A 27,529-nucleotide genomic window follows, 5' to 3' on the forward strand; every position below is an offset into this window, starting at 1 on the left:
CTCCAGCTTGTATGTGTGAACTGAATAGAAAAATGACCGCCAGCGCAAAGCAAGGCATTGTTCCACTTTATGTTCATGTATATAAAGCCATTTCTAAATGAAGTTTAAGTCTCGTATTACATTTTTTCATCTCTTACTGTGAACTGTATAGGAGCCCCATGCCATTCATACAGATATACAGTATATATTCGTCTCTGTGATGGCACAGAGAGGAATATATATATATTTTTCAAATTTTTTTCAATATATATATTTTTCAAAGTCCCATTTGTGCTGTGCAGATGATGTCGTTGCTGGTTTACAGCATGAGATTCCTGTGAGTGTAGCGTCTGCCTGTGAGTTCCAGACACACTGATGTGTCAGAGCAAGAAAAATAGAGTTGAAAAGGTTTCAGTATAAACATATTCACAAGCGATTTGTGCCGGACACAGTGGAGGGCAGCTTTTACAGTCTCTTCAGGCTGACCGTGGCGATTTTCCCATGCTGCTTTTTAGCTGTTATTTCATTGTAGTGCTTCCAGTGTGGAGCTACAGCACCATCCATCTTGAATTCTGAAATAATATTTAGCCTATTTGTATTCAGCAGAAGCTAATGCAGTGTCCTTGAACGTTGACATAACGGCTCAGCGGATCGGCTCAGTGGAGCTTAATGCTTCAGAACTAAAGTTTACATGACTCATTTGTGCTGTATTGACCATAATACAGCATTACACGACTGTTACAAGTTTGAGCAGGGGATTAAAAGGGACCCGAAGTGCTTTAATGGGTCTGTTTCGGTGTACTTTTTGTCTGCGTGTTTTTGTTTTGTCTAGTTATGGTTTGAAATGGTAATAAGCCTTAATTCCTTGAGTTGGAGGTACTTTACAGAGTCAGTGCATCCACTTGCAAACAGGCTCATTATGAGTTGCATGTCACTGTCATATGGAACATATTTTTCTCTGAATCATGGCCAGCGCTTATGGCAGTGGATTCTCATGTTCTGTCTTTCTCTCTCTGCCCCTCCCCCCACCTCTCACTCTCTCACTCTCCTTCCCTCTGTCCTTCCTTTTCTCACTCCCTCTCCCTCCCTCCCTCCCTCGGTCCGCAGGGGGCTTCGCCATCGTGTTCTTGGTGCGGACGCACCAGGGCGTCCGCTGCGCCCTCAAGAGGATGTACGTCAACAACGAGCACGACCTGCAGGTGTGCAAGCGGGAGATCCAGATCATGGTGAGGGGCTGCGCCGTTCGCCTCCGCTTGGGGAAAACCCTCCCTGTGGACCTTCTCTAGGGCACGCAGAACAGGCAGTACACCCCTCCCTGGGCAGCAAGCCCATTGCAATGAGTAAAGCTTAAGTAGCATATGGGCGGCAGTGTAGCACAGTGGTAAGGAGCAGGACTTGTAACTGAAAGGTTGCTGGTTCAATTCTCTGCTCTGGGTACTTAACCCTGAATTGCCTCAGTAAATATCCAGCTATATAAATGGATGACATGGAAAATTGTAACCTGTGTAAGTCACTCTGGAGAAAAGTGTCTGCTAAATGCCGATAATGTAATGTAAATGCTTAAAAACAGGACGCAGTTCCTGTCGTGAGAGGTAATGCAGGCACTTTTGACACAGGTGCATAGGTGGTGAAATGGAGTGCAGTCAGGTTTAATATGCAGAGAAAGAGATGTGCTCCATATTGAGGGAATGAGAGCACAGACTTGGAACAGGCATACTGAGAGAGAGAGAGAGAGAGAGAGAGAGATGGCAGTGTGTCACAAACTCCTAGCACAGTTGGAGTCTGCATCCAGCTAGGGGGTGGATATGGAATGGACTATTAGGCCCCTCCCGCCCAGCCCCCAGTCTGAAGCCATTCTGCAAGCTGACTGGCTCCCGCAGCCCCCAGCCTGAGCGCCAGAATCGTTGTTGCGGTGGTTATTATTATTATCAGTCCCTTGGCAGGCGCCCATGCCCAGTGTGACTTCTACACGAGCATGCAGTCACAGAACAGAGCCCCGCATTGTTGGCATGGGGCAGGCTGGCTGTGCAGCTGATCTGAGAGCAGCCCACCGCCTCATTCTGCAGGCCGCGGGCGCTCGCAGTGTGACGCTGCAGCCTTAACCATTTGTGTACGTGTGTGTCTGTGTGTGTACGTGTGTGTACGTGTGTGTACGTGTGTGTACGTGTGTGTACGTGTGTGTACGTGTGTGTACGTGTGTGTACGTGTGTGTCTGTGTGTGTCTGTGTGTGTCTGTGTGTGTACGTGTGTGTACGTGTGTGTACGTGTGTGTACGTGTGTGTACGTGTGTGTATGTGTGTGTACGTGTGCGTATGTGTGTGCTTGTACAAATGTGTGTCTGCGTGTGTGCATATACATTTGTGCCTGTGCGTGCGCTCGTGACTGTGTGTGTGTACATTTGTGGGTGTGTGGGTGTGCGTGTGGGTGTGCGTGTGGGTGTGCGTGTGGGTGTGGGTGTGCGTGTGGGTGTGGGTGTGGGTGTGGGTGTGGGTGTGGGTGTGGGTGTGGGTGTGCGTGTGCGTGTGGGTGTGGGTGTGCGTGTGGGTGTGCGTGAGTACATTCATGCGTGCATGCATACATACATGTCATACATGTGTGTTTTTTCATCTGTACACAGAGAGACTTGGTGGGCCACAAAAACATCGTCGGCTTCCTGGACTCCAGCATCACAGCAGTAGGAGTGGGGGACGTTTGGGAGGTCCTTATCCTCATGGACTTCTGCCGCGGTGAGCCTGTCTGCCTGTTTGCCTGTGTGTCTGTCTGTCCATCTGTCTGTCTGCCTCTGTTTGTGTCTCAGTTGATGTCCAGCATTTTCCTGAAAACGTTCTCAGCGCCCACAAAGCTTCCTCATCAGGCCTCTTCAGTTTTGGAATTTCAGTTCTTTTCTCCTCACTACATTTTTTTCCTCTCCTCTTTTTTTTTTTTTATTGTTATTCGGAGTCCGTGCTTCACCATGGGTCCGACCTCGCTCTCAGCTGTCTGGGTCTGAGTGGGGAAAAAGTGTGGCCTCAGGGGTGAAGGATGGACTTTGGTGAATAATGCATGATCTGCATTGTTACGATGATGATACAACTAAACTGAATCATTCATACAGCCCGTGGCCCTGCGAAGGCTTCTCATTGTTCGCGCTGAAATGTCAAGGCCTGCACATGGCCACTGGCCCTCAGTGAGGAGAAATGGCTCCTGTACGCGGCGTGATTTAGTATGCAGACCCGTGTACATCAGGAACTGGCTGTGTGAGATCAGTGATGTGCTGCTGCATAGATTTGCAGGAGCCTGAAGGCATCTTAACATGAGCGAAGTGTGTCCCAAAGAACCGGACAGCTGCAACATCACTACTATCTATGCAGTGCAAGTTGCTGCCATAAGCCAAAGAGGATAGCTGTGTCCCATTGAGGAAATCCACATGTACTGCACAGCTGTATGGCAGAGCTGCCTGTGTACTCAGCATTGAACTCAACAGATGTGTATAGCCCCTTGTCTGTGTTTGCACATGTATGTGTATATGTGTCTCGGTATCTATGTGCCTGTCTGGGTCATAGGTCCTGTGTGTGTGTGTGTGTGTGTGTGTGTGTGTGTCTAGACCCTAGTGTCTCTCTGTTTGGGTTGACTGTGTGTCCTGCTGTTTGTGTTTCCGACAGGTGGTCAGGTCGTGAACCTGATGAACCAGCGGCTGCAGACGGGCTTCACAGAGGCAGAGGTGCTGCAGATCTTCTGCGACACCTGCGAGGCCGTGGCCCGGCTTCACCAGTGCAAGACTCCCATCATCCACCGCGACCTCAAGGTATGAGCAGCTGCGCATCTGAGCTCGAGCCGTCTATCCTGCGGGATTCCTCACTTTCTCCATCACTCATTCAAAACAGCGGTCCAGCTCCTTCTCATAGATCGGAGAGGATGGAGTTCGAGTTGTGTGGTCAGCGGCACATCATGAGATCCTGTGCCATGCAAACGTATGAAGTAAATTATTGAAAGTCATCATGGACCATGATGATGTGAATCATTGATTAGAAATGTATAATCAGTGAACCACTTAGTTAAAAATGATTTTTATTTTTGATGGGGGTGTGGGAGAAAATGATTCCCTAGCATTATTCTAGGGTGATTTTTGTAATGTGGTTTCTGTCTGTCTCTCTCCCGCTCAATCACACACTCTGCGCTGTCCCCCTCCCTTCTCCCCTCCCGGTCCTTCTCCTTACAGGTGGAGAATATCCTGCTTCATGACAGGGGACACTATGTGCTGTGTGATTTCGGCAGCGCCACCAACAAGTTCCAGAACCCACAGAACGAGGGGGTGCCGGTCGTGGAGGAGGAGATCAAGAAGTGGGTGTGACCTCTGACATTGATCAGAGTCTCAGATAGGCTTCACAAACCCCATCATGGATGGAGCCACCACCCTGATGAACCAGTCATAAAAATTTTGCTAGTCATTGCAGAGCACCACAATTTCAGATCAGTGAGTGACTGATGGAATGTGTTGGCTCCACCCATTTTGCCATTCATGTCAGCTTACTGTCCAGTAATTATCTTCTGGTCCTTTGAGCTGATGTTGAAACCCAGCCAGTGATCCATATAGATTTGGCTTCATCACCCTATATTTAAATGAAACAGGATTGGACACACTATATTTAAATGAAACAGGATTATACCTTTTAAAAGTAATATATATCAACATGGGAATGAACATGTCTTAACTAATAACTTATGGCTTTTATTGAAGATCTCTGCAGCAGATTGTGTTTTGAGTCCACTTGAGTTAAGAGCAGACACAGAACAGCCTCACAGCCCAGTGATTAACACCCCTCCCCCTCCTCCTTCCAGGTACACCACCTTGTCATATCGTGCCCCAGAGATGGTCAACCTCTACAGTGGAAAAGTCATCACCACAAAGGCTGACATCTGGGTGAGTGCAGGCGCCAGGCTCCACCGCTTCTTCTTCTGATCAAACGAGTCCGATGGCACTCGGATCAAAATGGAATTCACCAGCCGCATGAATAATGCTCACTGGGCTAAAGCTGTTCTTTCCTCAATGTACTGTCTTTCATGAGAAACGTGCTTTAACCTTCACAATTTGTCACATACTTAGGAGATTACATCATGAATCATGCACCTACGAAAAGCCAGTAGGGTAGTGAAATTAACCGACAGCTGTATAGAACTAGCCAGATTGGTTGGTTGAAGCATCCCAGGAATTTCAGTAGCAACATTTTTTTCAGATTAGGTAGCCGACTACACGCCTTTGAAAATGATCACGTCATAGATAAAATGTGAGATGTGTGAGGGAGCTCTTGACATTTACAACACGCATTCTGTAGATTAAAGTCAAGTGAAAGTCATCACATGTAGTTTATTACAAAAAATTATGTCCGTCAGAGATAGTCAACAGCCAGGACACATTGGGTTGCCATTATAGTTTCATCCACATCATAGCTCATTTATAAAACTACACCAATTCATTGTGATGATTGAAATTACTCTCAGCAGAGGTTTTTCGGACAGACAGAACCCAATCCATTCAAGCTTTGAATGAAGTACTCCTTAGGATTTGACATCACAGTGCTGCAAAATTCAGTCCTGCACTAGGAAGACTTATGACTACTGTAGGAAATTCAAAGCACATCTTTGTTTTTATTGACAAATAAATGTCTAGACAGTATTTTTTTTTTTCTTTCAGAGATATTTTGCTGTTACAGTAAAGTTATTCAACATTTCATTCATTTGTATTGCTCGGGGTTCTTTCCAGTCACCATGGCAATCTAGAAGAAAAAAATCAATATAAATGATGTTATTGTGTTAAAAGAAAATGAAGGCACTATTTCAGAGGTCGCTGATTGGATTCGAGTTTATGATGTCACAAATTATAGAATCTGAAGAAGCTTGTCATTCATCTGGATTGTATTGTGCTTTGCAAACCTGCAGTGTAAGTGTCCTGTTTATATGCTGTGGGTCATTTGGACTTTTTTTCCTTAGATCTCCCCTCTTATATTAAAGTAGAGAATGGAAAAAAATAGACGATCTTAATCTTCCACATGGTAAAAATACCTTGAAAGGGTTCATCACAATTCTTATCTTCGGGCAATATTCTGCGCATTTAACTGTTATTATTTTTCCTTATAAGTGAATGTCATACCAAGTGCTAAAAAGCTCAGTTTGTTTACCGTAGGCCTCGGGCTATCTCCACTGTAAGGTGTGCTACCTCACTGTGCTGTGCATGTGTGTGATTCCCCCGCAGGCCATGGGCTGTCTCCTCTATAAGCTGTGTTACTTCACTCTGCCGTTTGGAGAGAGCCAGGTGGCCATCTGCGACGGCAGCTTCACCATTCCGGACAACTCCCGCTACTCCCAGGACATGCACTGCCTCATCCGTGAGTGTCCCCAATTCTCCCCTGTCCATCTGTGTCACTGACTCACCGGCTCCCTCCCTCTGTCTGTCTCTCTCCCCCTTTCTTTTTTTGATGTCTGGATCACTCTCTGGCTAATTTTCTCTACTCATGTCTGTGCTGATGTCTGCCTCTTTCTCGATGTAGTCTCTCCTTTATCCATGGCGCTGTTTATGTAAAAGGTTTCCTTCTCTGTCCTCTATACTTTCAATACTAGTGTCTATGGGTTTTTGTGTCCTCTACGTCATAACTTCACGTATTTGTAACAGAATCTTGAGTTGTATCATGGAGTAGTGCGTACTCTTATCTTTTGAAATGTCATGTCCGCATCTGTGTTTCCTGCAAAAGGTTACATGCTTGAGCCAGACCCCGACAAGAGACCAGACGTCTACCAGGTGTCATACTTCGCCTTCAAACTGGCCCGTCGGGACTGTCCTGTCCAGAACACACAGGTGAGTCCCTTTCTGCAGAGGAGCATTATACTGAACCTCTCTGCATCGAGTGCCAGGATCCCCCCAATCCCAAAACCTGATCCTTTCCGTATTTTAGACAACAGACATCTCGGGCAAGCTTCTCTGTGGCGCTATTAGGTCTCTTGAAAACTTAGCCACCATGATCATGTAATTACAATATAACAAGCCCAGAGATGGAAATGTCACAGTGCTGTCCTTCGTTGCATTCTCTCTTAATGCGTCACATTCATAGAGCCTTTTAGCTCTTCCGCGGCTTCCCAAGCTTATGCGTCTCAGACATGCACAGTTAATAAAATAAGCACTGCACACAGTAACGGAGGAAACGGTACAACATGGCTTTGCCAATTGGCTCTTTTCCATCAGCAGGTCTCATTGCAGGGAATCAATAAAATGGATCCCAGCAAACGGCCAACGCTGCAAATGTATTCCTCAGTTACTGGCCACACTAATTAGCATGAGACGCATCAAAGAATGAACTCTAAAGTGATTGAAGTTATTTTGGAAGCGGATTCAGTGAGCCTCTGAATGTCAGTGTCATAAGGACTCAGTCACTCTTTAACCATACATCAACCATAAACTCTGCTCCCTGGAGAAGGCAATATGCTTGTGGAATCCACCCCCCCTTTAAGACTTTTGACTATTTTAAGGGGTTGCTTAAAAAATCTGTTTGAAAGAGTTTGTTTTGAGTTGTCCAAGGTGACAGAATTTTGTTGACTTTGGCTGTCTGTGCTTTTTTGTTTTCTCTAGAACTCTCCCATTCCAGCAAAACTCCCTGAGCCAATCAGAGCCAGCGAAGCTGTGGCAAAGAAGAGCCAGACCAAAGCCAGGTGAGCACTGAAGGCCAAGTTTAACTTCACACATTTCCATATCCATTAACCTCCCGTGGGACTGTATTTACACCATACAGTATGTTATTGGCATCTAGCAGACGGTCTTATCCAGAGTGACTTACATAGGTTACAGTTTATTATTATTTTTTTTACGTTATCCATTTATACAGATGGATATTTACTAAGGCAATTCTGGGTTAAGTACCGTGCTCAAGGGTGCAACAGCAGTGCGCCAGCAGGGAATCAATCCGGCAACCTTTCGGTTATGAGTCCTGTTCCTTACCACTATGCTACACTGTTCTCCTGTTGTGATAAGCCATTTTTCTGTCTTTTGACAGAAGCTGGTACTGGTAAAAAGTGCTGGTAAAAGTTATAACCTGCATCTTTCTTTCTCTCTAGGCTCACGGACCCCATTCCCACTACCGAAACGTCCATCGCCCCTCGCCAGCGTCCCAAAGCTGGCCAAGCCCAGCCCATCGCCGGCATCTTGCCCATCCAGCCCGCCCTCACCCCCCGCAAGAGGGCCAACATGGCCGCTGGGGCCACCCAGCCAATCAGTATGCACCCCTCCTCCAGCCACTGTCAGACAGCAGGCAGGCAGTGTAGGCGTTTGAATGTAGACAAAAGAGACCTGCCTATTGTGAAGACTGTGCCAGGAGCTTTCCCTGTCTGTAGCCACGCTCACAGTGCAAGACATCCAATATTGAAGTAGACAAGCTGCATAATTCTTTGGCTGCCACAGCACAGCCCAGTAATCCTGGCGGGTCAACTTGTCCATCTTTAAAAAGCTTTTAATTGCTTTTTAATGAGCCCCAGATACTGGGCTTTGACTCCCAGAATCCCTAGAAGCCCTCCCATTCCCCTGGCTTTCATAGAAGCAGCGTACCAGCGGTGTAGCAGCTGTCTTTTACCAGGCACAACAGATAGTGGGGGAGAAGCGCTGGAAATATTTTTTGATTGTTTGGACTCATCCTTGCTTCTCATTGAAGTGGATTAATTTTATTCAATGTCATAGATCCAAAGGCTTCAGCAGTTGTGGTCATAGACAGAGTAGGCAGAGGTGTACAATAGCCTGTTGTTACCCGGCATTTCAATTTTCTCTTGTTTTGTCAAATTTGTAAATGAGAATCAAAGCGGCAAAATATACAAAGCAACCTGGTCCTTTTTAACATGTTTCGTAGGTGTGAGCATAGGAGCTACCCAACCTGCTGGGGTCAATATCCAATCACAGAAGGCACAGGCTCCTCAGACTCCCGCTTCACAGCAACAAGCCACGCCCACTCAGCCGCAGGCTCCCGCCCAAGTCACGCCCCCTCAATCGCAGGCCACGCCCCAGCACCAGCAGCTCTTCATGAAGCAGCAGGCGGCCGCCTTCTTCACAGCCCAGCAGCAGCAGGTAGGCTATCCTTTTGCTCCATTACACTGAAAGCAACATTCAATATAGTTTATGGATAGTCAGTGGTTGTTCTATTACAGACATTTGTGAGGTTTGTCTTGGCATCGGCACGTGTTGGTGTGACCCTAAAGGTTGTGCACCTGTGTGCATTGCCACATCACCCATTGCAGTGTTGGTGCACCAAGTATCGGTTGTTACAACTTTGCAGTGTGCACTGCTCTTTCATTTTTTAAAATATGTTTTGGTATAAAAAAATGAATTAATGGTTTGTTGTTCAGTGGAGGTCTTGATCTTGCCATCAGCTTTCCTGTGCTTGTTTGTAATACCAATAGGCTGTTTTGATAAGTAAACTTTCGTATTAAATTTTCATGTATGAAGCCGTTGTGTTTTCTAGGCCTCCATAGAGAGGGGGAATCACTGTGGGGGCGTCTGATTGGTACAGAATTTAAAAAAAAAAACATAAAATATGCAACAAATGGAAAAAGCCTCAAAGCATCTGTTTCATCTGGTCAGTACGGTCAGAACAGTGATATAATTTATTCCAATCTAGGGCAGTATGAATTCCAGTCATCCGGTTTGCTTGATCAACATTTTATTTTCTTTGGGTTTTAATTTAACTTTTTTTTCCATTTTTTTATCTAACAAAAATGACTGAAAATCATGCAGACACATTTTAATGCACAGCTACCATAGCTGCCCGACAGACATTCATCCAGAGGGATTTATGGAATGCGCGAGCTGAATGAAAACTCACAATTTTGAAACAAAGTACTGAAAACATTTCAGGGCCTTGGTGACATGTTTACCTTCTTCCTCAGCGGGCAACAAAGACACTCCAAGCAGCCTGCCAAGCGTGAAAATAGGCAGCTTAAACCTTTAATTGGTATTTTCCCTCGGCATTTGCTCTTAAAGAGTTCAGGTAGACACTGCTGTGTCCTGTGTGTGTGTGTTTATTCGATTTCCTCTCTTGAAGAAAGTGTGCCCCAGGTTGTGGGTCACACTCTGCCTTTGTGCTTTCCTCTTGTGCTGTTCTCTTTCCTGCCTTGTGTAATTGCTCTGTGTCTTCGCCTCTCTCTGTAAAGAATGTGCCTTTCAAAGGACTGGCCTCTTTCCTCCTCCTCCCTTCTTCTGTAAAATAAACGCAGCTTCTCGTCTAGCTGAATGCCAGTGACTACAGAAGAATGTGTGCCGTGTTCAGTGGTGATCACGAATGTTGGAATATTGCTGAGAGAAAATTACAGTTTTAACATCTCAAATGAAGGAAAAGTATGAAAGCTGGTCCTTCTGTTGATTTCTCCTCTTAATCTATTTGATGCGTCTGGTGTTGTACTGTCATTTTTGTTTTAGTACAGGTGTAGTGTTTGCACTCATTCTTTCTCACTCGTTTCCCTGTCCTGATGTATCCATCAGTATGAAGGAGGGGGCCAAGTTTATCAGACCCTTTTCAAATCACACTTCCCAGAGCCGCTGGCTTGTCCGCCCATGTCACTGCCGGTCTTTCTGCATCATCAGCTCTGCATTTCCCTGCTCCTACACTGTCACTTTCAGCTTGTCTCCTGTCATTTGCTCTCAGATAAAGTGTCCCATCTGAAAGGCCATCATTGTCTCGGTGACTGATGTGATGCAGTGCAGATTTCGCAGTGTGAAATTATGGATCAAAAGGGGGAAATGCCAAAAATTGGTATATATTAGCATTTCATGGACAGCCTTTTGTGTTTGACATGAATTGCCCTTTGCTATGTTCCTAAAAGGATGTATAATCCTGCATGCACACTATATTTTGAGGGTGCCAATGTACCATACTCTGCTTGGGTGGTAAACAAACAGCACTGACCAGCTGTGAGCTTCTGTTAATGCACCAGTTCATAAAAAAAAAAAAAAAAAGTTACATTGGCCCTCATGTTGTCACGCTTCACAGTGGCTTCCTGTTTACACGGGAGGAGCTAGCACATCACACAGTGAGAGGTGGATGGGAGAAAGCCTTGAGAGTACCCGCATTGTTCAGCCCATCACAGTGCAGCAGCCATTTTCTTCCTGTTTGCTGGCATTGCCTCCGTGTCTGTGCAGTTGAAAAGGGCGGCAAGGCAGCCAGAGCTGAAAGGGAACACACAGTCACAATGACAAACTGCTGGTAATGGAGGTGGGAGCACAGGAAGAAGGGAAGAGCAAGTCTGCACGGCTCACTGCAGAACTCACATCGATCCATTGATATTTCTATTTTTACCATTATATTGCCGGCTATAGTAATTTGAGCTCTCTCAAAAGGATGCAGAAGATGTATAACACATGCATATGCACACACACACACACACACACACACGCGCACACACACACACATACATAACGTAACCTAGCACCCCAGACAAAATGGAGGAGAAGCACATTCAGCACTTTCTGAATCGTGGCCTTCAGCTTTTCCCGGGGGAGCTGACGGCTCTTTACTCCGCAGGTTATTGGAAATCTTGTGGAATCTAGCCCTTCCTCTCTGTGTTTCTGTGAGCACTCTCTCTCTCTCTCTCTCAGCATGGCTTGGCTGTGTAACTCTGCTGCTCTGAGTGTCGTGTTGCCCGTCTCTGTGTGCCAGCAGTACCAGGCCAAGCAACAAGCGGCGCAGCAGCAGCAGCAGCAGCAGCAGCAACACCAGCAGCAGCAGCAGATGCAGACTATCTACAAGCAGCAGCCAGCGCAGTCCCAGCAGGCACCTGCCGCGCAGCCGCAGCAGCCAATCACGGCGGCCCAAGCGGCAGGGGGCGTGGCTGCGCAGCCCAAAGCTAAAGCGGTCACCTCGCTGCCCCAGCAGCCGGCCGTCCTCACAGGGGCTGCCCCCGCCCCCCAAAAAGCTGCGCCCGTGCCCGCCCAGCAGCAGCCCTGCCCCGCCCAGCCCAAAGTACCAGGTTCCGCCCAGCTGCCGCAGCCAAAGCAGCCCTCGGCAGGCCAGCCTGTGGCGTCTGCAGCTGCAGCTGGCCCTGAGCAGACGGTAAAGCCCACTCTGCGGCAGGCTGCACCCTGCAGCTGCTCGGCTGTGGGAACAGGGTCTCTGTCTCTTTGCACATCAAGGAGATCACATCATTCAGGAGACAGGAGACATGTATTCCTCCTAGACATGTATTCCCTCCCTCCGCACTGGGGCTACTGCTCTTCAGTGTCAAGCAGAATAAAAAGGCCTACAAGCGATGTTACATTTGTATGGTAGTATCCTGGAAATGGTTGACAAATTATCAAACTACATTAACTTTAAATGCGGAGGTCCACAGCACCCCAAAAACCAGTGCTGTATATCTTTCCAAGCCATGCAGATTGTAAAGGGAAAAGTAGGTCCTGTGGAAACATTTCAGGTTGGAGCTGTGGAGGACTAAAACACTGTGAGAATGGGTGTGATTTCAGAGCTGCAAACGGGGTGAATACATGCTGTTTGGAGATTTTCGTTTGTTTTACAATTTTCATGCCTAGTGCTTAAAAGTGCCTTGGGGTTTTTCTGGAAAAAATCTTTAAAATTGTACCAATAATATGCTTTGCACATCCAGCCAGAGAGACTTTCCAATGGAACTGTAAAAAATGTGATTTGACGCTTGAACATTAGACTAAGCTTACACAGGGAATAAGTTTGAAATTAAAATGTAAGAATGTTTCAAGAATACAGAGTTCTACTACTTGTCTTTGTACATACCATTGTATTAACTGCTTTAAACAAAAACCAAGGTATCAAAACATCAGAAACACCCCGGGGTGCTTTTACGGTTTTCTAACTTAAATGCATCTTCAGTCCTCATTTTAATGTGTCCTTAATTGCAGATTTCATGATTGTATGACTAACTACTGTAACAGAATGAATCCACCTAAGATCATCATCAGGGCTGTTTCTGGGGCATTGTCTCTCATGACTGACTCTCCTATACTAACTGTCTACTTTACTCCAATGTTTTTTTTTCTGCAAGGTGATCACTGCACTCCAGATTACTTTGTTTCTAACTTTTGGAAGGGGGTTGTGTTGATCACTGCACTCCAGATTACTTTGTTTCTAACTTTTGGAAGGGGGTTGTGTCTTGGCTTCATTTAATTTCTCTGTCTTCGAATCCCATCTCAGATTTTTTTTTTCCACTCCCCATTCGGGTCTCTCTCAATCATCTCTCTTTGAGATTTCCCTTTTTGATTCTCCTCTCTTTCCAGTACTCACCCTCCCATCTCTTTCTCCGCCACCTCCAGCCCATGGCTCCAGCCCGCGGGATCCACAAGGTGGGCTCCCTGACACCCCCTTCCTCTCCGAAGGCGGCACCACGTGGGGGTCACCGCCGCATCCTGAGCGACGTCACCCACAGCGCCGTGTTCGGGGTCCCCGTCAGCAAATCCACCCAGCTGCTGCAGGCCGCCGCGGCAGAGGCCAGCCTCAATAAGTCCAAGTGAGCCAGGGTCATGTGACTTACACTTAGCCATAAGGGGCAGCAGCGTAGCATGGTGGTTAAGGAGCAGGACGCGTAACCGAAAGCTTGCTGGTTTGATTCCCTGCTGGGGCACTGCTATTGCACCCTTGGGCAAGGTACTTAACCCAGAATTGCCTCAGTAAATATCCAGCTGTATAAATGGATAACATTGTAAAAACCTGTAATTGATGTAAGTCGCTCTGGATAAGAGCGTCTGCTAAATGCTAGTAATATAATGTAATAATGTACATAAGCCACCGGGTCTGCTCTCAACATCTGTTCTGTGCCAGCATTGCACAAAAGAAATTCTCCATTGCCGCTTGACGACATGGAAAGGCTGCTCACGGATAATTTTAACGAGGTTGTTCTGTGTGCCCCAGGTCAGCTAGTACCACCCCCTCTGGCTCCCCGTGCTCCTCCCAGCAGAGTGTGTACCAACCGGCTGAGACCAGCACCCCTGCTGCCCCTGCTAACGTGCGTAGCCCCCCGGACCAGCCCACCTGGAACCCCTTCGGCAACGACAACTTCTCCAAGCTCACCGCGGAGGAGCTGCTCAACAAGGACTTCGCCAAGCTATCTGACAGTAAGGCTGCCTCTCTGGGAGGAGTTAACAGAGCCAAGGTAGCCCGCAGTGAAGCTGCTCCTCTGAGAGGGGTTAATGGAGTCAAGATGGCAGACAGTGGGCCTCATTCATCAATATGTTTGTAGAAGTGATATTTTGTTCTTGGGGAAAATTGCATACAAAAACTTCACGTTGGATTCATGAAGTGTGCGTGAACACCCAATTTTGTTCGTAGCCTCAAGCAGGTGATGATTAATCCCAACTGTTGTTAAACTGGATGCTCGTGTACATCATCTCTGATCAGCATAGGCAAATGCCCCAACAATTCCATATAAGGACAGCTGATGCTGATGAAAATGAAGACAGGTAGATATAGAGAGATGTAAACAATTCTGACACAAGCAGATGCAAAAATATATACCTAACATTCATAGTGGAGTGTCTGTGACATCTGTAAATCACTGGTTAAAATTGGCATTGAGTTTGAAAGAACTCCAACATCTCTTTTAGATCAAAAAGCTTGTCCTCAGCTTGGCAAACAATGGAATTTGTGTCTGACACATAGAGGGTATGTGGGAGTAGACCTTACAGATGTATGCTGGGGGTAAAAAGGTGGATGGCTATATGTTGTTAATACTTTTATTCAAAGGTACTTAGTTCAGTGCAAGTCTGAATTGTAGCCATGTTCTCTGTAGCGATTCAGGCATAGGGCCCTCTCATTGCTGTTCATCTGATGGCAGACAAACGCCATCTTTCATGGCTATATTGTGTCATCTTGCATAACTTCTTTGTTATGTACAAATGCGTACCGTCTGCTCCGCCAGCCTTTTAGCACGCTGATGGTGCGCTCCATTACCGAGCGAGTGTGTGTATGTGGTTTATGCAGCTTTGCATAGTGTCTGCCAAGTGTCATCAGTCAGGGTTTCAGGACATGGCTATGTATAACAGAACAGCTCTGATGATGTTGCTTGACTGAATTTGCACGCGGGCACTTTGCCTGTGTTTTCCACCAAAAGAAATAAGGTATTTTCCATCTCGGGTAATAACTGTGTTTGTTTGTTTCAGTGTTTGCTTATAGGCGCAGAATTAAACTTTCAGCATAGGGTATGGAGTATTGGTGTAGAGTGTCTATAGACCGATTTGCCATTACAATTTGGAAAGTTAGTTAATTACAGTATAAATCTATGGATTAAATTAGTTAGTATATTTTTGGATTTATTTCAAATTGAATTCCGTTTTTAAATATTTCCACTGCAATTGGTCATTTAAATTTGATACTTGTACACTTTTATAGCAATGGAAAAAAAAAAACATCTTGCTCAGATTTATGTGGGTGTGACGGAGCTAAACTGGCAGACAGCAGGGCTGTTGGAGTCAAGATAGGCACCATAAATGTTGTTTCACTGGTTGCTGGGGGGGATACATTGAACTCCTGGTATGTATATTCGATATCGGGTGGAAAATAAGGAGTTTGTGACTTGAGATCTTCCTCCTGGTGTAAAAAGACACAGCCACAGGGCAGTTCCTTCTGCACTGAGTGGAACCAGAGACATTGCCTTTGTGTCTGTGTGTCACAGGCAAGGCGGCGGAAAGAGCGAGCACCTCCACAGAGAACCTCATTCCAGGCCTGCAGCCGGCTCCAGCCACCATGGCCTCTGGCAAGACATTCCCCCAGCCCACGGGTAGGCTCCCTGACTGGCCATCTCACTGTCCCTCACCAGCCCTGTTCTGTTTCCCTCTCTGTCTCTCCTCCCTCTCATCCACTTCTCCTCCCTCTCATCCACTGCCCCCCCCCCCCCCCCCCCCCAACCAAATGTGGCCATCATCACATGACACAGTGAGCCCTTCAGTGCCTCAGTCTGCCTCCAGTCTCGCCCTCTCCCTGTTTGTGCTTATTTTCTCTTCGGTGGCTTGTGTCCGCATCGTTCATCCATCACGCTGTTCTCTCCCCCGCTCCCCTGGCAAGATAGATGCCTCTGTGATAACAGTTAGACCTGCTGGAGTCCGGTTCTGTTTCCCAAAATCTCGTTTGGCTTTTTTTTTTTTTTTTTCTCCCTGGCCCTGTTTGAAGATAACTGTAGCCAATTATTCCTGCCCCCCAGCTGTGCTGCGCTCAAAGCGAATTCCCCTCCGGCTGCCTTTTGTAGTCATTATATTGCGTTTTAGATGTTGCTTTCAATGCTTTTCCCCTTCTTTCTGTCTCTGCCCATGTCCCTTGCTCCCCCCTGTCCCTGTGGTGTGGCTGTGTGTGCCCCCTGCTAAGCCGAGAGACCCGCTGACATTCTGAGTCTGGACTCCGGTGCCACGCTGTTGAGTGTCCCGGACCCCTTCAACTCCCTGTCCCTCTCAGACACCCCAGGTAATGACCCAGCAGTGCCTCTGTCCTGCGTTTGCTGCAAAGAGCCCAATGTGTAACGTTGGCCCTTTCCTGAAACGTACCCTCTCCCCCAGTCGCATTGCATCAAGCACAGTGGGCTGTTCTGCTAGAAGGATCACCTGCTGTTTGTTATAGGCCATTGCAAAGAATCAAAGCTTTTCTCCTTTTCTTTATGGGTTAGGAAAGTGATATGATCTAATGTTTGTCCTTCAGCGATAACAAGCACATGATATTGCAAGAGGTTGGTAAATGGGTTCCTGCCAGGTAACGTTACTGGTCGTGAGCATTACAATGCTTGCCCTGGTCTTGAATGGTGACGAGCGCGTTGGCTCAGCTGTATAAACATTGAACGAACGTTCCAGTCTTGAGGGTGTCTCCCACACACGCATGTTATATCTGTCCTTTGAAGATGAAAAATTTGCATCCTCATTGCACCCTCTGAAGAACTGAGTGCATATTTATAGGGGAAAAAAAATCTTTTTACCATGCTGTTGATCACGGAAATCGCGTGGTAATCCCACTTCTCCAAAGTATGCGAAAAGCATTGGCAAGGTGTTCCAGATACAGCACTGCCTTGATGTTTTCACTGGGTCTTTGTTTTTGCTTAATGCCGTTGGTATGTTTATGGTACAAGAATGAAAATCTGTACGTGAACAAGATGCTTGTACATGGAAACGTAATGCATTATCAGATGAAACTGCATGCATAAATGGGAGCTATATTGCTCACGCCAAGCAATCGAGCTTTCATCACTCTCTGCCTCTGCGGGTAAACACAGTCTGAGAGATCCAACGGGCTGTTTTCAGCAAGTCAGTTCTGTGTTCCTCCCCACCCCCCAGGTCAGAACAGTGACTGCTCTGGTTGGGATTTCTGAAGTTCAGTGAACAGTTATCCCCTGCTGATGTGACGTGCCTAACTGGGTAAAATCACAGAGGTGAAAAACACTTTTTAGTATTATTTTCAGCTTCCTGTGGCTGCACATACACCACAAGCTAGCTTGCAGTTAATAGGCAACCGACTGACTTGCATGCCAATTTACTTGAAACAAAGAAAGTCAGAATTAAATCTGAATTCCTCGTTCTGTGAGCACAGACCTAGCTGTGCCATACTGTGGTGTAGCCCTATGGCTGTCTCTCACACAGGCCGCTGTTCTTTAAACAGATCTCTCCACGCGTGCAGGCCTCTTGCCTGGGGATGGGGATTTGCTGTTGAGGGTGTCATCAAGTTTTGAATCCAGATCCGGGTTCCACACCTCTCTCAGTCTGCGCTTCACCTCTTTGCCAAATAGCCCCCAGGAGAGCCCGCCTCTGCCAGCCTGTCAGGCTGGAACGCTTCGGTCAGCCTCACAGACACGCCCCTGACTGCTTCGGCTGCAGTGGCGGGTTTCGCGCTCTCCAGCGGACCCTTGCGGCAGAGCGTGAGCGCAGCTCTGAGGCGTGAGCCGCTCCGAGGGAGCCGTGAGACTCTTATGTAAGGCTGGCTAATCCTCTCCGAGGCTAATAACTCCTGGAGCGCGGGCCGGGCCACGCAGGGCAGTGCGGTGTTTATAGTGCCGATAAATCCACAGAGACGCTGCGCAGTCTCGCTGCAGCGCAGTGGTGTGACCCCCGGCGCATGGAGAAAGGAATAGCATTCCTTTACAGAAACGCCTGTATGGGAGGAAACCCGTATCTGTGTCATTAGGGCATACTTATTCTCTGAATAAGGGAATTGATTAGATTTGTAGTGTCAGGAGTCAGGTGTTTGATAAGGCAGGTAGCTGTGTGTCTTGTTGGCTGGGATGTGCTCGTTTGAGTTGTTTTCAATTCTGTTTGTGTGCGCGTGTGTGTGTGTGTGTGTGTGTGTGTGTGTGTGTGTGTGTGTGTGTGTGTGTGTGTGTGTGTGTGTGTGTGTGTGTGCGCGCGTGTGTGCGCGCGTGTGTGTGTGTGTGTAATATTTGATTTCGCTAACATTTGACCTTGGATGGACAGAGAAACTCATTTCCTCTACACTTTTGAAAGAAAGGGATTTCAGTCCTAAAAATAGTAGTCTTAGTAGCTTTAGTCTTAGAAAAGTGAATACGCCTGCTTGATGTACGGAAACATTGCCATATGGTCAAATGAGCAATGGGGGCAGAGGTATGGGTTACCCCCGGCAGTGTTGCCAGCAGTGACCTGTGACCTTTCTCCCTCAGTGAAAGGGGCAAGGGGACAACTGTGCTGTTCCATGTTCTGAGATCCCCGCCCCCCCCTGCCCCTGTGCCCCAATCATCTATCTGGACTGTAAGTATGGGGATGAGGAGGTGGCTGCGAAGATACTCACACGCATGCACCTGGTTGGCAGTCAGAAAGTTTAGAAGCACTAATAACCATTTCCCCTTTGTGTAATTCCCAAGAGATGGTTTCAGTGCACCTGCTTTGCCCGTGGCATCATCTCTGGTAAAGAAACTCACCTGAGGTCATCTGAGATTTGGCACAGAAGCAGTTCTCCCAGCATGCACAGAGAGTGCTTCAGGGTGCCTGTTATGCTGATGCTGCAGTTGATCAACTGTGTTAACCTCGGGCATGCTGAACAGTGGGCGCTGAAGGAGGCTGAGGGGCAGTGATTCAGCATCTAATGCCCTGAGCAGAGAGCAATGGGAAAGGTAGTCTGCCACAGACTAACATTGTGTTTTTCAGACATAGCATGATGCTGAAAGGAACTAACACACGGTCTGACAGACCCTTCAATGGAATGAGTTTCTCTCTCATAAGACCAAAAAACATCATGTCTCATGTATCAGTTTTCTACTATAGGATTGGTACCAGGCCAATCCCTAACCCAAGGTCACCAAAGACCCAGCAAAATTATATTGCTCCCTTGTGTTTAGATAGCACTTTTATAAATTAGGGATTTTACTAATTTTAATGAAATCACATGCTGAGAATGAAGATATTGGTTATTTATAAACTTACACAGGAGTGAAAATGACAATCTGAGTGATGACAACCTGACTCAATTCCATAAATCTTGCAGAATGTGTTGTCGTTTACTTGCCAGCCACCGTCATCTCACGTTGTGTGGCAGGCAAATGCAGTATCTCCTGCGGATAGTTCTTCAGTCCTCCATTGCCGTAACAGTATCATGGGAACAACAGTGTTACTCTCACCTGCGGACCAAGGTCAGCACCAGAATGCTGATTGGGCCAAAGTTTATCGGTCTTTTTTGGAAACAAAAAAACACACAGCTGAAATGCACCTGGGGTGAGCATCATAGCGCAAAAAGGCCATTATGTTCCGGCTTTTGGTTTGTGTCCACTGAGAACAAGCCAAACCAGCAGCAGCTGCAGGGTTCGCAGCCCTTGGTTGTATGTTGATTCTCAGGTAAAAATTCAGCTGTAAAAATGGCCAAAGTATAGTATACATAGGTTACCATGGAAAGGTAGAGCCAAACTGATCCAAAAACTAGTCAGAACTGGGGTTAGGTATTGTTTGGATTTTTTCCGATGCCGGTGCTAAAGCGATACTTTTAAAATGGTACCGGTGCCTAAATGGTACCTGAACCAATACTTTAAAAAAAGCACAAAACGACGGTCGACGACATTAAAGAATGGCTTTTTTTATTGCTTAGGCAAATTTGAACTTGAAATTGAACAATAATATTAACTGTTAACAGTTTAAAGTATGCTTAAGTGTTTTGTATTTATATTTATTTATTTAAGAAATTTATGTAACAAATTCACATAATAAATAAAACCTAACCCAACTACAATAATTTAACACTAAATAACAATTACAGTACTAATAACAGCAAAATAAATTTTGGGCAGAAAAATCTCACTTGTATCTATATGTTGGTTAACTTACCTATTAGCTTTGAAAAACACATGGCATATGTTTTCACTCTTTATCTTTGCAGCCATGTGTTGCCATCTACCACACGGAAGCAGCATAGTGCTGTTGCTGTGATATCAACATTGAATAGATACGAGTGGCGTTTTTTTCCCCTGGAAGCATTTCACATGGCCTCGGAAAACTGTAGGTGTGCTCCCGCATCAGGTATGACTAAAGGGAAAAAATACGGGAAGAAACGTAACCCCACTATCCGGGGATAGCTGTTATTGCGCTAAAAATAGCTATTCGATGTATCGCGACGGCTATACCGCCCAGCCCTAGCTCAGGCATTTAAGTGGCATCAAAATCTGCATTGCGATTCAGTCCGGTAGATACCGGTTGTATAGGAACCGGTGCCGTTTCAGTACCCAACCCTAGTGAGAACTTAATGGATCATGGTCACTGTGAGACTGGTTTTAGAGTGTGCATCTGATAACCTGAGCTTGTGCTCTTGCTATTTCACATGTCACCTTGCAGTGCTGGTTTGTGTCCACTAGGGGCTGTTTCTCTGAATGCATGCTCATATACCTCTACTACTTGGTTGTCTTGAATGGTTGCAAAACAGTGGGCTTAGCAAAAGTGGGATTGCTCTTATTCAAATACACAGTGTAAAATTAACACACATAGGTTGGAGACTGCCTTCTGCTTGAATATTCGGTGACTTTTATGATTGCTTTTCATTTTTAATTTATTCATCAGTTTTACACAGTATTGAAGCTAAAAACTCAGCAGTTTGATAAGTCTCCATGGATTTAGACCGTGAATATTGGGCACATTATTAGGGCAATGTAGTAAAAGACTGAAAATCTAACATCTTCCTCCCCAATAAACCACGTCTGCTGTTTTTCTGTTAGCTATTCCTTAATTCTACAGCCTAGTTCTCAGCCTGAAGTTTCTTCTTGCTTGCTTCTCTGATTTATGTCTCTCTCCCTTTCTCTTTCTTTCTCTCTTTCACTCTATTTTTCTTTCTCTCCATCTTCTGGTTCATTTTTTCCTATTGGCCTGCATATCCCTGTGTTTTCCTACTCCTCAATTTTTTACCATTCCTCACAACCTCCTTGCTCTCTTCCTCGCCTTCCTCTTCCTCTCCTCCTTTCTCCTGGTCGGCTCACAGAGAAGCTGATTGAGGGGCTGAAGTCCCCCGAGACCTCTCTGCTGCTCCCTGACCTTTTACCCCTGACTGACCCCTTCGGCAGCTCCGCAGAGGGCTCCAGCAATGGTAACAGGCTTTGCTGTCCGTCTGTCTGTCATTGTGTCCATGGGAGCCTGCTTCGTCCACCATGTTTTTGGCTGGGTCGCTCTGTTGGCCTTCATGTCCTCTTGCATATGTGCTGGTCTTGTGGCAAAATCCAGTCTCACATCCACAGTTTGACGGTGTGCTGTGATGAGGGAGGGGGGAATCTTTGGGTTTGTGTTGTAAATCTGTGGGCCAAAGCGGTGCCTCTCATTCGCTTCTTTTCGCTCACTTTATTAGACCCTCTACCTCGTGTCTTTTTTGTCCACCTTGTTCACATTCTATATACAGTGCTCTTGTATTTATGCTTTCTCCTGTGCTCTCTTTATTTCTCTCTCTGTCCTCTCTACCTCCCTCCTCTCACTCACACGCTCACTTCTTCCCCTCTTTTGCTCTCAGCCGCAGGTAAAGTGGAGATGGCGGTGGATTCTCTGATCCCGGGATTGGAAGCCCCCCAGCCCCAGCGTCACGTGGCTCCGCCCGATGCCACCTCAGCCAGCGTGTCAGGTCAGTGCCTGGCCCTGCTCTGTCCCCTGGTATCAGCCCTGCAGTGGGCCACCCCTTTCTCTGCTCTCTACAGATCTGCACCTTTATAGGAAACATTACCTCATGAAGGTCTTTATCATTCCAAGCAAAGACAGTAAACAGATGGAAGGCAAACGCCTGGTTTAAATGATTCCTGCAGAGGAGAGCTGTGTTAATCCCATTGCACGATTACTGCTCCCACTGTCTAAGGCGGAGCGGCTGCCCAGCCATAAGGCATTTAAAGCAGCTGGATGGTTCCAGATGTTTCCTCCGACTAACACTGCGCTAACGGCGTCGCGTGGCCGGGCGCCTTGCGTGCCGTCGGTATTTCCGAGCTGCGTGCGGTATCGCGTGCAGCTGCCTCCGCTGTGTGGTGGCAGCACGGCGCTGGAACCGCCGAGCCCTGTGTCACTTCGCGGAGAGTGGCCCGCTGAGCGAGACAATGTGCCGTTGACGACTTCATCATTCAGTGCCAGCTGAATTCTCCCCCTGTCATCGCTTATTCCTTGCCGCCATCTAGAGTGTCTTGACCGCTCACTGCGGGCGGAATGTCGGTTTAATGAAGCAGGCGGTTTAGTGTCCTTAGTGTCCTTTGAGCACCGTCCTACAGTTCTAAAATAAGAGGTGTTATTTAAGGACAGTGTCCAGAGAAGCTTGTTGTGGCTGTTTGAGCTCTCCCTATCATATTCTGTAAACATTTAATGGCAGTGGTACCAGGTATCCAGGGGAAAGGGAGGGAGATTCTCAGGTGAGCATTCTCTTATCACAAATTTATCATAGTGGGTCGATAGGAAGTTCAAAATATATAGTGTGGTCCAGATGTTGTCCAGTTGAGCAGACTGAAAACTGATGACTGGTTGCCCAGCTGGGTAGCAACATTTCAGAGTAAGCATAGAGCCTTGGAACTGAAGGTGGGGCTTGTCCGGCGTGTGTGTGCGTGTGCGTGTGTGTGTGTGTGTGGATTGGCCCTGCCCTCATGTGACACCAAATCCATGTCAGACTGACTTCACTATCCGACCTTTTCCAAGGTGGAGTCACATGGCTTCCTGCTGGCATCCGCCAAAGCAGACGACGCCAGGGACTCTTCCTGTAAAACGGACCCATTCTCGGTGTCCACCAGACCGTGCTCGGTTCTGTCTGACACATTGCCTGCCACGGCGGATTGGCTCACGCTTCACCTCGTGTTGCCGTTTGATCATGAAGTCGGGCATGTGAGTCCGGGGTTATTCTGAGAGCGCCGTTGGGGCCAGACTGCAGCCGTACGGCCGTGGCCTCCGTTTCTGCTCTGTGTCCTGAGATGTGGACCGCAGAAGTGTGTGATATTGCAGGCAGGGACGGTCTGGGCACAAAAAACAGGCTGAGGATTTACATGACAGCAGCCCCGATATCTATCAAAACGAGCACACCGAAATAATTAAAGCAGTCAGAGCACACGGCCACAGTCACTGAGTCAGTGAAAGGGAAGGCAGCTATTAAACGGATGTAACCGGACACCAGCTGAACTGACCGTTGAGTTGAACTTCACACATTTGCTTAAAAGCAGACTTGAATGGTTTGAATGGTGTAGAGTTGGGCACAGAATGGATATTAAAGATTAAGTCTATGATAAGGTTTGAAGTGGTAAAAATAATTATATACAGTATTGTTCACAGTCTCCTCAGCACCTGAGGTGAATGTTTCGTGCAGAATCAGTGGAGCTGGAACATCAGTGTCTCTGTCAATGTCAGTGAGTGAATTTTTGCTTGATTCACTATCGTCCTTTTTTGGAACAGCAGTAAAATAGCCTGTTATTAATCAGAGCGTCAAGCAACATTGATTGTATTGATACGAGCTAATTAATTAAGAAAATGGGGCTACACTATCATTACATGCAGCAACCCTTCCTATGTTTTGGTGATGGGAGCATGTGTGAAGCAGTAGACAACATCTTTCCTGGGACGCTGGCTAAAAAGTGTCGGAAACATGGAAAAAATAAAACCCAAAGTTGGATCTTATGCTTGTAGCATTACTGGTGTCTTTTTGAGCATCATTGTTGAATTATGGTCGGCTAACAACGGGCAATCACTGGTAGCAGAAAGTAAAGGAAACCAATTAACTGATTTTAGCTACTGTTAGCTGGCTAGCTGTTTGTTATTTATGTTGGTTATGAAACTTGCTATGAAGCTGACGCTGAAATGGTCAGCTTTTGAATTCTTTAAAAATTACAGATCTTTATCAAGCAGGCCTACTTCATTCCCAAAAGTTAGTTAGCTAGCTACAAAGGATAACTTATTAGCATTGATTATAACTCAGTAAGTGACAAGCACCCAGTCTTATTCATAGTTCACATTGCCTGGCAAGCCAGCTACCATTTAGTCTAAACCACAAATAGTCAAATTAATAAATGTTGCCATAGTTAGCTCATGTAGAAGCTAGATAGCTAGCTGTTAACCTTCTCAGGTAGACTGACCAATTTCATTCCAAGAAAATACCAGGCAACTTCAAATAGGGAAGACTGTCCTCCTCCTACCTAAGATATGGCAATTTTGGACTGATCGAAGAGTGTTAGAATGATGGTGGTGATGTATGTGCCTGTGAGAGAGGGAGAGAGTCATTCTGTGAAAATAATTCAGTCTAATGTACCCGTTATAAAGAAAAGACCAGCTGAGTGTACCAAACAGGTCCAAACAGACTAGCCCTCTGATGACAGTCCCCAGATTCATCCCCACTTTCTCTACCTGCAATCACACCGCGCCTGATTGCAGGTAGAGAAAGTGTTCCTGGTCATACAGCACCATTTACACATAGCTTGGCGCAGTGGAAATGGAGCCCTGCTGAGCTAGGCTGGTGGGCCTCCTGTCTAAGCACTCTGAGTTTGGAGACATCGATTCCTGGCAGATGGGGAATGCATGTGTACTAACTCTCACTGCTTTCTCTTCTGCCTGCTTGAGCTAACATCTTTGTTTTACTTTTTCTTTCTCCCCCTTTCCCTCCTAACCCCTGGTCCTGCAACCCGCCTCCCCCTCGCCTGTGCTCCTGCTGCTGCCCTCTAGACCCTCTTGCTGGTGAGGACTCGCTGCTGGGCTGCTCCCTGCTCTCTCACCCCTCCACCCCTGGGGCTCCCCCTGCCTCCACACCCCCCTCCTCCTCTTCATCTGCCCCTGCCCCTGCCAGCTCTGCCTCCTGTCTGGACGAATTTGCCCCTGTATCACTGAGCGCATCCCAGCAGCTACCGGGTAAGACCCCCTTACATAGGCTCCGCCCCTTCTCAGGCCATTCATAAGCCGAGACCCCTGCAGTACGGCCCAGCCGAGAACATGCACACACGCAGTATGACGCATGTCTCCATGATATTAACTCTGCACGTCTGCATCTCTCGTAACAAGGCCACAGTATCACTGCCTGTAATCACACCCATATTTCGTACTACCAATCATGTCCCCACTATAACTCACAGCCAATTATGCCCACAGTGTCTACCACTACAAGTCAAGCCCACAGACCAAAAGCTGCAAAAAGACTGCAGCAAGTGTTACCTGTACTGTATTTTGTCTTTGGTCAAGTTGGAATTGGGTTCTGGTAATGTTAAATTAAAGCTTTTGAATATTAGTAAGTTATTCAAAGAAATTATTTAGCATCTGGTGTTTTGCCAGGCAAGCATAATTGGTGTCAAAGGGTTTGACCTCACTGTGGCTCTCAGATCAGCTGTGGAAAGCGAGTTGGCTGAGCTGAGGAGCATTTACATCACTGTATAGCAAAATCCACATGGGACACATCGCATTGCACTAATACTATAACCCTGAACTGCTCTGGCTGTGTGTCTGTCTATGCTGAATGGCACTAACCACAACGCCCACCACTCCCCCCCACCTTCCTCCTCCTCCTCATCCCCTGCCCCTCCCCCTCCCCCCCGACTGCAGACTCTGGTTACCTCATCTCGGGCTTTGAGCACCCCGAGAGTGCAGAGAAGGGCACTGAGGACGAGTTTGACCCCATCCCTGTGCTCATCTCCAAAAACTCCAACCAAGGTAAGGCCAGAAGGACACAGAAAGGTTCAGGGGGACCAGACGGCCCCTGACCACGTACGTGCACAAGCACGCACACATGAACGGTTCTGCTCTCTGTGGTAGCCCTTGCTTGGGAGGGTCTCCCAGTGCATGCAGTCTTCCGAGGATTGAGCACACCAGGTGACTGCCCTATGGGAAGAGTCTCCGCCTGGAATACCAAGCATGTTGGCAGACGCTAGTCAGAATTTGCCAAAACCGTAATAATTCTCCATTTTTCATTTGGGCATGCTCTCATGTTAGACAATTATACTTAACTTCCTGTCATCATATTAGGTCAATGTTTTCCTGTAGTGTGTTCAGCACTGCAAAAAAACTAGGAATTCTCTCACCGTAAGGAATTCTGCCCATTGACAGACTTTTCACTGTAGGCTGAGCTTGTTTAATATCTGGGCTTATCCTGGACTACCCTGGGTATGTTGTCCATCTCCCAGAGGCCTCTCCCTGAAATGTTCTGGGGACCTGGGGGTAACCCCTGCTTACTTCCTGTCTCTCTCTTTCTCTTCCTACCCCTGTCCTTTACTCACTCCTGACTGCTGTGTCTTTCCTCTCTTTCTCTCTCTCCATCTTTCTCTTGTTTGTTTCTTTCTTTCTGCACAACTTATTCTGTCCTCCTCCTCATTAATCTTTCTTTCTCTCTCCCCTTCTTTCACTTGCTCTCCTTCTACCCTTCTCTTTCCACTTCTCCTTCTCCTTCTCTCTCTCTCTCTCTCTCTCTCTCTGTTTTCCTCTCTTTCTGTCTCTGGCACGTTTCAGGTGGTCACTCGCGCAACAACAGTGGCAGTTCAGAGTCCAGCATCCCCAACCTGGCCCGCTCTCTCCTGCTGGTGGATCAGCTCATCGACCTGTAGTGGGGTGGGGGAGGAGAGGGGGGCAATGTGCACTCTTTGCATATAGCAGAGGGAGAGAAGGGGAGGCAAAGCAAAACTGAAATTGGGGAGGGGGGGGGAGGAGCGGGGGTGGTCCTGTAAGAGCAGTTTGCTTTAGTTTGCCCCTTTCCCCTCCTCCACACCCTGAATTCCGCTTCCCAGAAACGCTGGCTTCAAAATTCCAGCTTAGCTGGCTCATCTCCCCCTCTGCCATCCAAATTCCATTCATTACAAACACCCGAGTGCCCACTTTGGTTTTGTTCTGCCTTGGCTGCTTAAAGTTCTCTCTCGCTCTCTATCTCTCTCTCTCTCTCTTTTTCCCCTTCCCTCCATCTCTCTTCATCCCTCCATCATTCCATCAGCAGTCTCCTTCCCTCTCCCCTCATGGTCTCCATGCTTGTGTTTGTGTGCACCCCATATATGCACCTGTGTGCACCCAGTCTCCCTGGCCTTCCTATAGCGCCACTAACTTTTCCATGTTCCCTGTGCAGCATGGGTTAATTTCCCATTCAGTGTCGACTCCATCCCTGGTTCCGTTTTTCGAATGTCCTGTAGCTCCTAGTGACGTCCTTTGTGTCAAAACTTTGAACCGTTT

General features: G+C 47.0%; 1 protein-coding gene across 9 annotated transcripts in view; it reads left to right on the forward strand.

Moving 5' to 3' along the window:
• The window catches only part of LOC118776716 (AP2-associated protein kinase 1-like), a 50,477-nt gene that overhangs the window by 12,505 nt on the left and 10,443 nt on the right, over positions 1 to 27,529 (forward strand). For 2 of the 9 annotated variants that reach the window (XM_036527229.1, XM_036527230.1), the window contains exons 2-20: positions 1,087 to 1,205; positions 2,597 to 2,705; positions 3,621 to 3,763; positions 4,178 to 4,299; positions 4,798 to 4,879; positions 6,209 to 6,341; positions 6,705 to 6,808; positions 7,577 to 7,656; positions 8,059 to 8,216; positions 8,841 to 9,055; positions 11,643 to 12,032; positions 13,259 to 13,452; positions 13,854 to 14,056; positions 15,613 to 15,717; positions 16,299 to 16,394; positions 21,378 to 21,482; positions 21,897 to 22,004; positions 25,055 to 25,237; positions 25,922 to 26,029. In XM_036527229.1, coding sequence (XP_036383122.1) covers positions 1,087 to 1,205; positions 2,597 to 2,705; positions 3,621 to 3,763; positions 4,178 to 4,299; positions 4,798 to 4,879; positions 6,209 to 6,341; positions 6,705 to 6,808; positions 7,577 to 7,656; positions 8,059 to 8,216; positions 8,841 to 9,055; positions 11,643 to 12,032; positions 13,259 to 13,452; positions 13,854 to 14,056; positions 15,613 to 15,717; positions 16,299 to 16,394; positions 21,378 to 21,482; positions 21,897 to 22,004; positions 25,055 to 25,237; positions 25,922 to 26,029 — 2,757 coding nt within the window. Of the gene's footprint in view, positions 1 to 1,086; positions 1,206 to 2,596; positions 2,706 to 3,620; positions 3,764 to 4,177; positions 4,300 to 4,797; positions 4,880 to 6,208; positions 6,342 to 6,704; positions 6,809 to 7,576; positions 7,657 to 8,058; positions 8,217 to 8,840; positions 9,056 to 11,642; positions 12,033 to 13,258; positions 13,453 to 13,853; positions 14,057 to 15,612; positions 15,718 to 16,298; positions 16,395 to 21,377; positions 21,483 to 21,896; positions 22,005 to 25,054; positions 25,238 to 25,921; positions 26,030 to 26,821; positions 27,437 to 27,529 lie in introns of those variants that run through there. The other 7 variants (XM_036527236.1, XM_036527238.1, XM_036527232.1 and 4 more) reach the window with 7 other exon arrangements.

This window comes from Megalops cyprinoides, chromosome 4 (assembly GCF_013368585.1).
Source record: "Megalops cyprinoides isolate fMegCyp1 chromosome 4, fMegCyp1.pri, whole genome shotgun sequence".
In the NCBI taxonomy this organism is placed as follows: domain Eukaryota; kingdom Metazoa; phylum Chordata; class Actinopteri; order Elopiformes; family Megalopidae; genus Megalops; species Megalops cyprinoides.